This window comes from Heterocephalus glaber, unplaced genomic scaffold (assembly GCF_053883595.1).
Source record: "Heterocephalus glaber isolate CG9 unplaced genomic scaffold, H.glaber_assembly_v1.0 deba00001457, whole genome shotgun sequence".
NCBI lineage: Eukaryota > Metazoa > Chordata > Mammalia > Rodentia > Bathyergidae > Heterocephalus > Heterocephalus glaber.
Window position 1 is genome coordinate 25,189,418 of NW_028258305.1, and position 12,720 is coordinate 25,202,137.

The following is a 12,720-nucleotide window of genomic DNA, read 5'->3' on the forward strand; positions in this document are numbered from 1 at the left end:
ACCATGCTGTTTTTATCACAGTAGCTTTGTAGTATAATTTCAAGTTGGGGATTTTGAGCCTCCTGCCTTGCCTTTGTTGCCTAGAAATGGCTTTGCTATTCTAGATCTCTTCTCATTCCAAATGAATATGAGGATTGTTTTCTCTACTTTTGTGAGATATGCTGTTAGAATTTTGATTGAGATTGCATTAAATCTGTATAACAGTTTTGGAAGTATGGCTATTTTCACTGTATTGGCTCTTCCTACCCAAGAATAGGGGATATCTTTCCATTTTATGATATCTTCTTCGATCTCTTTTTTCAGAGTACTGTGCTTTTCAATTAGAGGTCTTTTACTTCCTTTGTTAGATTGATTCCTAGGTATTTCATCATTTTGGATGCTATTGTAAAAGGTGTTGTTTCCCTAATTTCTCTCTCAGTGAGTTTGTTATTCATATACAGGAAGGCTATTGATTTTTGAGTATTGACTTTATATCCAGGTATGCTACTGAATTTGGTTAGTAAGTCTAGAAGTCTTGGTGGAGTTTTTGAGGTCTTCTATGTAGAGTATCCTGTCATTTGCAGATAATGATAATTTAATTTCTTCCTTTCCTATCCTAATTCCTTTTATTTCTTTCTCTTGTCTAATTGCTGTGGCTAATATTTCTAGAACCATATTGAATGAGAGTGGTGACAGTGGACATCCTTGTCTTGTTCCTGATTTTAAAGTGAAAGCTTTCATTTTTTGTCCATTTAGTATGATGTTGGCTGTTGGTTTGTCATAGGTGGCTTTTATCAGATTGAGATAGAGACCATATATTCCAATTTTCTGGGTTTTTATTATGAATTGGTGTTGGGCTTTATCAAATACTTCTTCTGTGTCTATTGAGATGATCACATGGTTTTTGTCCTTGGTTCTGTTAATATGGTTTAGTACATTTATTGATTTGGTTATGTTAAACCATCCCTGCATCCCTGGGGTGAATCCTATTTGGTCATGGATTATAATCTTGATGATTTGCTGCATTCCATTTCCCAGTATCTTACTGAGGATTTTTGTGTCTATGTTCATTAGGGAGATTGGCCTATAGTTTTCTTTTTTGGTTGGATCCTTCTCTGATTTTGGTTTCAAGGTAAGCTTGCTTCCAGGAATGAATTTTGGTATTGCTTCCCTTTCAATTTCATTATAGAATTTGAGAAGTAGTGGCATCAGGTCTTCTCTAAATTTCTTGTAGAATTCAGCTGTGAATTTGTCATGGCCTGGGCTTTTCTTTGTTTTGAGTTTTTAATTACATTTTCAATTTCATTGACTGATACTAGTTTATTTAGAATTTTAAATCTTGATTCAGCTTTGGTAATTCATATACATCTAGGAATCTGTCCATTTCTTCTGTGTTTTCCATCTTCTTACAATACAGGTTCTCAAAGCAGGTATTAATGATCCTTTGGATTTCTGCAGGATCTGTTTATTTCACCCTTTTTATTCCTAATTGCATAGATTTGAATCTTCTCTTTCCTTTTTTTGGACAAAGTTGTCTAAGGGTTTGTCAATTTCATTTAATCTTTCAAAGAACCAACTCTTCAATTCATTGATTCTTTGTATCATTTTCTTAGTCTCCATGCATGAATTTCTACTCTGACCTTTATAATTTCCCCCCTTGTATGAGCTTTGGGGTTGACCTGTTTTTGTTTTTCTAGAAGGTAGAGGTTCAAATGAGGTTGTTTTTTTGAGCTTGCTCTGTTTTTCTGATATGGGAATTCACCGCTATAAATTTCCCTCCTAGAATTGCTTTCATTGTGTTTCATAAGTTCTGGTAGGTTGTATTGGCATTATTGTTTAGTTGTAGTCCTCATTATCTCTTTCTAGAATGTCCTTCAAAACATTTTGGAGTGGTGGCTTGGTGGCCATGAATTTTTTTCAAGTGTTCTTTTTCGTGAAAGTATCTTATTTGTTCATCAATTTTGAAAGATAATTTTGTGGGATATATAAATCTGGGTTAGAGGTTGTTTTCTTTTAGGGCTTAAAATACTTCAAGCTTTCCTTGAGGGTTTGTGTTGAGAAGTCTGCTGTGATTCTGATGGGCTTTCCTTTATAAATGATTTTTTTTCTCTGACAACTTTTAATATTCTATTCTTGTGTTGAATTTCTGGAATCTTGACTATTGTGTAGCTTGGTGTAGTTTTTTTTTAATAGGTAACTGGAGTTGTATATGCCTCACTTATCTGTATGTCAAATTATTTTTCCCTGCTTGGGAAGTTTTCTGCCATTATGTCTGTGAACATGTTTTTTATGTCATTTGATCTATCTCCTGCTTTTTCATCAACTCTGATCAATCTCTTGTTATTCTTCTTTGCATCATCTAGCAGCTGTTGGGTTGATTTTTTTGTGGTCCCTTGCTATTTTTAAGAAATCTTTCTCTTCATGTTCACTGACCACAGTCCTGTTTTCTATATCAGATATTCTGTCCTCACATTGGCTCATTCGACTGTATACTTTTAGTGGAATTTTTAATCTCCTCAATATCTGTTTGAATCTGTTTCATGGATTCCATTTCTTTCCTTTGTTGGCCATTCATGGTTTCCATCATTTTCCTAAGCCCCTGTATTTTTTTATCTGTATCTGCTCTAGAGTCACTATGTCTTTCACTCTGGTCACCATCTCTGTAGTTATCTGAGAAACTATTTCTGCTTTGATTTTTTTTTTTTCCTAGAGCCTCATTCATTTGCTTTGTTACTTCTGCTGTTACTACTTCAGAGTCCAGGTGGGTGGGTTTTGAGTTGTTCCACTTTATTGCCGCCTGGGTTTGCCTTTAGTGAGCTGGAAGTTTGGGGTTTCATCTTGCTTAAGTGTCTTCTCATTTTATTTATATACATATATTTTTAATTTGTTTATTTGTTTATTTTTAGTTTAATTCCTGGATTGATCCTTGTAAATTACTTATGGCAAGTAGCTTTTTCACTAGTATTTAGAACCGTTAGGAAATGATTATTTGTCTTTCAGGTATAACTGGCTTTTGGGTTTTGAGTGTGCTGCAAGAGCCTACTTCTTCAATTTATTAGGGATGAGCGATGGCTGCCTGTTTGGCCTAGTTCCTGGTTATTTGGCACTGGCCTACAGTATTGTGTATGACTCTTATGCAATCTCAGTCTTAGCAAACCAGGAAGAACAACCGATTAGAACAACTATGTCACCTTGGCTAAAGTAGTAAAATCAGCAACAGTGATAGCATCAAGTACAGCCTGGAAAATGACAAACAGGCACTGCAGTCCATTGTGTTCACTTCTCCTTTCCACTGATGCGTTTCTCGGTGGAGATCTCTGAGGTTACCAGTAGTCACAGTGTGTCTGTAAATTTGAGTTGCTCTTCCCATGCAGTGAGTCAGAGTTCAGGGAGAATGCACTGCTTGTCATTTCCTTCTTCTTTGTTGAAGTCTCTCCCTTTGTTCTCCTTGTGGGCTTCAGTTCTCACTTTAGATCCTTACTAGGTCCTGGGGACCCACTTCCCTCCTTCTTTTCCTCACATTGCTTATTCTAGTATCTGGAGAGCAACTCTCAGAGAGGCCATTTCTGTGCTGTTCACCACTCCACCATCTCCCCCAAAGTCTATTTAATTTTATTCAGACAGAGTCTCACTAAGTTGCTCAGGCCGGCCAGAAACTTGCAGTTCTCTTGCCTCAGCCTCCTGATACCTGCACCACTCTGCCTGGCAAAATCTTGCTTCTTGTGGTATGAAGATCTATGAGAACTTCTTAACCTTTAGAACATTCTGAGTATGGAGGCAAGCCTATGTATTAAAACTTAGTTTGCAGCCAGCGCACATGCTTGGCACATAGTCCTTGAATGAAGTGGGACCTTTACTAGCTTCAGATTCTAAGATCCCTAGTAAAGAAGAGCATAAGGGAAAAAGGACAAGGATGCATATTTTAGTTCCACTCTTCCCAATCCCAATGAAAAGATTCTGTATTATTTTCTGTCAGTGTTAATGTATGACAGTAGTTTCTACTTTTGTCTTGTGATACCTGATAATTTCAAATGTTTACTTACATGTATATTTTAGGTGCCCTAATGTGAATCTGCAAAGGCTGCCAGAACAGTGGTTATGGAATGTTTTGGAGGAAGTTAAATGCAGTGATCCTTCATCCAAACTCTGTGCTACAAGGCGCAGTGCTGGGATCCCTTTCTACATACAGGTACTTACCTGGAAGACTATGGTTGGTTGTCTTTTGATAGTGTCTTCTAACCTCCTTTACATATGAGTAAGTCACATAAGGGCCATCTCTGTCTTTAATACTACACATAGGATCTGTGGCTTTATTTTAATGTGTGGACAGTGTGACCTGTGACAGATCTGTTCTTGAAAGAAACCCTTTAAGACGCCAGTCTTATAATGTAAATAGAGAGAGGTATAGATTTCCGCCTGGGTATTTAAGTAGGTGGACATCACTGTAGCACACTGATCATTTCCAGGAAGTAAACATGCCAATCTTCCCTCTGCCCCCCACCCCAAATCACAAAAATAATAATCTTCCTTTCATTTCAAGATCCTCAGGAGTCTCCAGGGTTAAATTTCTTTTCAGTCCTTCTGTAAAATTACCATAATCTTAGTAGCTAACATTTATTAGTAATTTCACATATTACCTCATTTAATCCTTCCCCAAACCCGTAAGGTAGGCACTCTTATTATATTTATCATAGAGAAAGAAACTACTGTATATAGAGAAAGAAATTAGGGGTTAGAAAAGATATGTGACTTGCCAAAGGTCGAGAAGTAGTAATAATTGTGAATATTTCTGACCTGTCTGCATGGGAGAATATATGTGTGTGCATATGCATGTGTATATGATCCCTGCACACTGCTAAGAACATGCTAGATCCACTGTTTGCATCTTGCTTCACCTTAAAGATTGCTCCAGATCAGCACACCTAGATATTCCTATTGATTGGTGTTTCATTTCCATGGTGTAAAAAATGAGACTAACCTCTTCAGGATCCCAAAGAATAAAAACCAGTGTCCTCACAGTAGTAAATCAGACTCCATCCAGAATGGCCTTTAATATGGAGTAAGATAAAATCCAAGGATGGAGTAGCATGATGAAAACATTGAAAAGAAATGAAGTCTCTTTTTTTAACTACTCTTATATTGTATCCTTTTTTATTCCTCTGTCAAATTCCCCATCCCTTCATGATTTTTTGGTGACAGTGGGGCACCAGTCGCAGAAGTTGTAGACAGAGGTGGTTGGATTAGTTCTGCTGACTAAATTTTGGTGTCCTTTGGAAATGAACTCCTCCCTGATCTGACCCATTCTGGATCAGTGTAGTTCTTTCTGACCTTTATGCATCATTTATTTATACATCATTTATTGGAGTTTATACATCATTTGTTTGAGGTGACAGCATGGTCTTGCTGCATGTTTCTGCTGTGTTTCCTGCCTGTGCTTTTCAGCTAGTACTGTACTAGGTATTGGTTATAGTGATTAGCAAGTGAACTTTCTTACCCCAGCCTCACGTGGCAATAACTGCCCAGCTCTTTAAAGAAAAAAAGCAGTGGTGCCTAGAAGATATTTGGATCATTGAGTATAACTTTGCTATTTATTTCAGTTGAATAAAGTCTAAATTATATGAAAAGTCTTCTCAAAGAAAGTTCCATTTATTTCTGTCAGCATGACTTACCAGTAAATTTGTATTCTCATGTTAGCTGTGGATAAAACCTACCTGCTTAGTTTATAAACTTATGTGTAAACAGATATAACGTTTTTTGAAAGTATTTAAAAATAATATGTATGTCTTGTGAACATAAATACACTGTGAGAAATTTCCTTTAAACCTGTTTTGTATGTGTATCTTATATTTTCTTCTTTTATGGTTTATAAATACTTCAGAAAACAATGAGCAACTTAAAACTTTCACTCTGGGATATGTAACTTTATGTGATACTCATGCTTTAGCTTTATATGGTACTCATGAAAAATAAATATCAAGGAAGGTAATCAGAGAATGCAGCTAAAGTGATTTTTCTTTAACAGCTTTGTTGAGATATAATTCATGTTTTTAAAGCATACAATTCAAGGATTTCTGGATTTGCAGAGTTGTACAACCATTAGCACAATCTAATTTTAGAATAGAACATCACTTGAAAAATCCATCAAGCCCATTAGTAGTCACTCCCCGTTCCTCTCCACCTCTGCTACTCCCAGTCCTAGGAAACCACTAATCTACCTTCTGGACATTTCGTGTAAATGGAGTCTTATAATATGTGATCATTTCTGTCTGGATTCTTTCACTTATTATTATGTTTTCAAGTTTATCCATATTGTTGCATCTGTCAGTACTGTGTTCTTTTTATTGCCTCAAGTGGGTTGATATTGCATACTTATGTTTATTAAGTATCAACATTGTTTGCCACAAAGTCAACAAGCAACTCCTTCAGACTTCAAAAACAGGATACTGTTGGAGTCGGTAATATTTTTTCTTGTCCTGTGGAGTTTTAAATACTATAGTTCAGTTAGTCTTCTAGGAGTAGACTCTCCTGTGAAATATTAATAATTCTTCTCTCTAAGAATCCTCAAAATAGTTAAGTAAAAAGAATTTTTTTGTTGGCTAAATTTATTAACAAAAGGGACTTGCTTAATTCTGTTAAAAACTTGCCACCAAATTTATAATCCTTAAGGAATAGTCAGTAAGAGCCATTGTACAGCCTCTTAGAATTGTATGATTAACAAGCAAATGATTGGGAATTGATTAAGCCACTCACCCAAAGCAACATAGTATATTGAACTTGCCTTGATAGCTTTGCTTTTATAAAGGAGATTTTGAATTAGAGGGTTTTAATTTTGAGAACTAATATAGGGAAACCACAAATAGGTACATGTCAAATAAAAGCCCATTAATTTTTGTGTAATTTTTCCATAGGCTTTGTTGGCATCTGAACCAAAGAAAGGCAAAATGGATTTGTTGAAAATAACAATGAAAGAGTTAATCCTTTTGGCTGGGCCTACAGATAACTCACAGAGCACAGTCCCCCAGGTAATAAGGGAAATATACAAAACTTGCTAGGAGGGCAATGGGTCTAAATCTTTGCTGTGTATTATTTTTAAAAAGTATCTGCTAAAGATACAGAACTCTTAAAGATAGGCAGATGTTTGAAGTCTTATATGAATACTATTTTGGATGTTTTGTTTTTTCTTCTGCATATATTTATCCCTGCAATCATAAATGATATTTAAATTTTTTGTATTATTTTTTGCTGTTGATTTTTTTTCAGTTATTGTTGTACATTTACCTGAATTGGTACAATATAACAAATGACTTGTCTGTGGATTCTTTTGAGTTTTCTTTATAGGTAATCATATCTTCAGTAGATAATGCTACTTTTGTTTTACCTCATACTTAATCTTTGTTTGTTTGTTTGTCTGTTTGAGACAGTGTCTCACTATGTAGCCCAGGCCAGCCTTGAGCTTGCAGGCTGTCCTCAGATTTATAGTCCTTCTGCCTCAGCCTCCCAAATGGTGGGATTACAGGAATGTGCTACCATGTTCAGCTCTTCATCTTTAAAAAATGTTTCTTATCTTACTCTGCTGCTGAAACCTGTAGTAGAGTTTTACATAGAAATAGAGATAGCAAGAATCCCATATCAATATAGTTTCTCAAAGAGAACACACTTGTATAGTCAACTAGAAATGGAGCATTTCTAGGACCTGAAAACCCACTTGTGCTCTCTTTCAGTCAGCACCCTTCCCCCAAGAGTACCACTGGGCTAACTTCTAACACTTTAGTTTTAGTTTTGTTATTTGAATTCTGTAAAGATAAAACCACACATAGCTGGGTGTGGAGGCTCATGCCTGTAATCCTAATGCTCTGGGAGGCTGAGGCAGAAGAATCTTAAGTTTGAGCCCAGCCTGGGCAATTTAGCAATTTAACAATATCCTGTCTCAAAATAAAAAGCAAAAAAGGACTGGGGATGTAGCTCAGTGTGAAGGCCTCAGTTTCAATCTCCAGTATTGTAAAAACAAGCAAACTCACAAACTACATGGTTTTTTTTTTTTGGTTTTTGGTACTGGGGATCGAACTCGGGTCCTTGCACTTGCGCAGCAGGCGGCAAAACCACTGAGCTAAATCCCTGGCCTCAAACTACATGTTTTAAACCATACTTTTGATACGGTCTTTTTTTGGTCAACATTACTTTTATGATGTCCATAAATATGGTAATTTATTCATTTTCTTTGCTAATAATCATGTACAGTTTATCCATTTTAGATGAACTTAATACTTTTAAATTTTAATTTATTAAGAATAGTACTTTTAGCCTGAGTTCGATCCCTGGTACCAAAAAAAAAAAAAAAAAAAAAAAAAAAAGAATAGCACTTTTAAGGGCTGGGGATTTAGCTCAGTGGCACCGCACCTGCCTGGCAAGTGGAAGGTCATGAGTTCAATCCCCAGTACCGCCAAAAAAAAGTACTTCTAAGATAGTTCTCAGACATGCTTAATGGTGAACATACATTGTATGTTTCTGTTGAGGATACACTTAGGAATAATTATTGGATATAGTACATGTATATTCAGCTTTAGCAAATACTACATTTTCCCAAAGTAGTTGTTCAAACCTTGTTCTGATAGCTAGGTTATATTAGATTCATAAAATAAATCTAGGTGTCTTCTCTTTGCAGCTTATGTAAAATGGTGGTTATATACTCTCTGAATGTAGAATTCTTTTTTAAAATCACATGGGGATTTTTTTTTTATTGTTTTTTTTTATTGTTTTATTTTTTAAGTCTTTGGAAAGACTTTTAACTATTGGTTTTCTTTAATGATAGTATCTCTAGGCATTCAGTTTCTCCTTGAATTTGTGTTTTTTTGTTTTTTGTTTTTTTGGCACCAGGGATTGAACTCGAGACCTTGTGCTTGCGAGGCAGATGCTGGAACCACTGAGCTAAATCCCTGGCCCCCCCTTGAATTTGTTTTGATAAATAATGCATAATAGGCTATTTTTCATTTTATTTTAATTCTTCAAATTGATTCCTGTAGGATTGGTCACAGTATTACTTTTTGTTTTACCCTCTGCTGTATCTGCAGACATGTCTTCTTTCATAATAATGCTTATTTGTTCCTTCTCCCTTTCTTTTCTGTTAGTCTTGTCAGAGATTTTTTTGTTTCAGAGAATTGGCTTGTGCTTTTGTTAGTGCTCTTAGTTGTATCTTTGCTATTAAATTTTTTTTCTCTTTTATTTTCTTTCTCTTCTTTTTTGTTGTCTTACGTAGACACACAACTCATTTATTTTTAGTCATATTTTTGAGTAGAAGTAGTTCATGTATATATCTAAGTGTACATTTCTTTTTTAAGTTTCACTAAGGTACATCCTTATGTAGTAGCTTCATTATTGTTCAACTTTAAATATTAAAAGTTTTTTCTTTGATTAGAGTCCATTTAGAAAGTATTTTTAAAAACTATCCACTGTGATCAAAGAATATAAACTAGTAATTATTTGGTATTTGTAGAGACTTTATTTGTGGCTGGGTTTTAGATCATTTAAAAAAATAAATGTTGGGGCCGGGGATATAGCTTAGTGATGTTGTGCCTGCCTGGCAAGCACAAGGTCCTGAATTCAATTCCCAGTACTGGGAAATGAATGAATGAATGAATGAATGAATGTATGTATGTATATATGTTATACGTGTCCTTAAAAAGAATGTGCTTTTGTTTGTTAAGTGCAAGATTCTACATATGTTCATTGGATCAAACATTTTTATTACATTCTTTAAATCTTTTCTTTTAATTTTTAATTTTTTGTTTTATTAGTACATGTTTGGCAGTTCCTGCAGTTTATAGTCATCTTGGGGTTTGGTTACATGCACACACCATGGCCTGTTTCTTTTTTTTCTTAATCCCCTTATCCTCCCTCCATCCCATTTTTCAGTCTTATTAATTGTAATTATCAGGTATTGAACATGTCTTATTAAGGTGCTATATCATTTGTGGATTGTCCATTTCTTCCTATAATCTTATGCAAGGTTTAGAATTAGCATAGTTTCCAGACTACAGCTGATTTTGAGCTCTTGCTTCTAGGTCCACGCTCTAAACATCCTCCGAGCATTGTTTAGAGACACGCGTCTGGGAGAAAATGTCATTCCTTTCGTTGCTGATGGAGCCAAGGCTGCAATTCTGGGCTTTACCTCACCAGTCTGGGCAGTGAGTGCTTTTGCCATTTATTCTCATTGACTTAAATATGCTTTTGAGTAGGTTATAATTAACTGACCTTTCATAGGATGATTAAAAAGTACATACTGCATTTTATCAAGGAGTTTCTCTAAGGTATAAATAAATCCTTAGATCAAGCTGCGTTAAATTTTTTTTTTTTTGATACTGGGTATCAAACTCAAGACCTTGCGCTTGCTAGGCAGACACGGCACCACTGAGCTAAATCCCCGGCCCCAAGCTGCATTTTGATTCTTGATATTTGATGGTTCCATTTTATCTTATTTGCTAATTTTTTAGCCATAACTATTTTATTTTATTTTAGTGGTTGCTTTAGGTTATAGCATTTATCTTTAACTTACCACAGTCTGCCTTCAAGTGATATTATACTATGCCATTTAAACTTTAAGAACCTAATAAGAGTGTACTTCTATTTCTCTCCCACAATCTTTGTACTGTTATGCATTTTACTTTTTGTTGTTATAAACCCATGCCACATTGTTACTACTTTTGTTTAAACAGTTATCTTTTTTTTTTTTTTTTTTTGGTGGTGGTAGTGCCAGGGATTGAACCTGGGGCCTTCACACTGAGCTACATCCCCAGCCATTTTTTTATTTCCCATTTAGAGACAAGATCTTGCTAAGTTGCCCAAGGTAGGCTCAGATCCTCCTGCAGTCCTTTCTTAGCCTCCTAGAGTTCTGAGATTACAGACATGCACCACCACTGCTGGCTATAGCAGATTAACCATTTTTAAATATGTACAATTCACTATTACTAAGTATGCTCCCAATGTTCATCACTGTTAAATGCTTTCAGTACTTTATCATCATCCCAAACCGGTCTATACTAATTAATCACTAACTCTTCGTTTTCTCTCCCTTCATCCTTTGTAACCTTGGTTCTACTCCCTATTCCTATGAATTTGCCTGATGTAATATATAAGTGGAATCAGATGGTGCTTGTCCCTTTGTGTTTGGCTTATTTCACTTGCTACAATGTCTTTAAGGTTTGTTTATGTTGACTGGATAATATTCCATTATATGTATGCAACACATTTTTAAAAATCTATTCATATGTTGGTGGAATTCAGAGTGTTTTCACTTTTTGGTTCTTGTGAATTAAACAGCAGTGAAATATTGATGTACAAGTTATCTGAGTTCCTGTTTCTAGTTCATTTTGGTATATCATGTAGTAATTCCATATTTAGCTTTTTGAGGAACTCTCACACTATTTCCCACAATAGCAGCACCATTGCACACTCACATCAACAATGTACAATTCCCAGTTTTTATACATCTTCACCAACACCTGTTACTTTGTAGTTTTTAATGATAGCCCATCCTACTCAGATATGAAGTGGTATCCCATTCTGGTTTTGATTTGCATTTCCCCAATAATTAGTAGTATTGATCTGAAAGCAGAACAGCTCTTAGTATGTTAATGTGTCTTCCTTTTGGATGCTGTGTAATACAGATTCTGTGTATTTGTGTGTTGAATGAGTACTAAAAACGTTCTATCAAAAGTTGAAAAAAACATTAAAATGGAAGAAGTACTGAACCACATTTTCATTTGCAATATGATCACTATCCACAGACATTTGGATTCAGAGCTCTGAAGATAGTGAGCAGTACCTAGTACAGCCTCTGGATTTAAGAAAGTAAACTTTTATGTGTCTTTTCCTAATTTCTGGGAGAAACGTCATAGTTTTTTTGTTTTCCCATGTCATTGTTTCTTCTAGAATAAAGGAAAATAATGAACAGTTTGTAGTTGCTTGAAATATGGCTTAAAAAAATGCCTGGCAAAGGGAAAGGAAAAAAGAAGCAAGATTTTAAACTAGAATATTTACTCAAAAGGTAGTCTTTCCAATTAGTGAGCTGCATATGTCATTTTATACCTGTATGAGAAGCCTGTAATTGTGAGTCTATTTCAGTGGCAGCCAAAGGCGTAGACTCCTAGTGTGAAGAGGAATCCTCAAGATTGCCAACTCTTGCTTGGAAAATTGGGTGTCTTCCTGTAAGAGACACAGACTTCTGGAAGTCTGTCTAGAAGTATTACATAACTGCTCTTGAGGACATACTGTTTACCTTTTACATTTACAGAAAGCAGAGTATTACTTACGTTTTGTGGTCAGAGAGGTAGAAATGTGGCTTGAACATCATGAAAATTATAGATCATAAAACTGATTGCTGACAATATCAGTATTGTTTTCTTCAAGCTTAATTCCAGATAATACAGTAAATATTTTCTGTGAGAAGACTTTACCAGAGTGAAACCTGGTAATTTTTTTTCCTTTTTTTTTTCTTTTTGCAAAACCAAAAGTGTCATAAATCATAATGGCTGTCAATGAATATTTTCATGTACCAGGCATCATTTACATTACACTGATTCGTGTCAGTAGGTGCTAATATAACCGATATTTCATCAGTAAGGAGCAAAGCTCAAAGAGATGAAATAGCTTTGTCCAAGGACACAAACTACTATCTGACTCCAAAATTTGTGCAATTATAGAGGAGAGTTTTGGATGTTACAAGACTAGAAAAGAGGTATATTTCAG

The 12,720-nt window shown here is 35.3% G+C and overlaps 1 protein-coding gene across 2 annotated transcripts in view; it reads left to right on the top strand.

Moving 5' to 3' along the window:
• Positions 1–12,720, top strand: part of Thada (THADA armadillo repeat containing) — a 139,972-nt gene that overhangs the window by 75,212 nt on the left and 52,040 nt on the right. For both annotated transcript variants that reach the window (XM_087216438.1, XM_087216439.1), the window contains exons 23-25: positions 4,036–4,168; positions 6,888–7,001; positions 10,038–10,160. In XM_087216438.1, the coding sequence (XP_087072564.1) occupies positions 4,036–4,168; positions 6,888–7,001; positions 10,038–10,160 (370 nt within the window). The remainder of the gene's footprint in view (positions 1–4,035; positions 4,169–6,887; positions 7,002–10,037; positions 10,161–12,720) is intronic.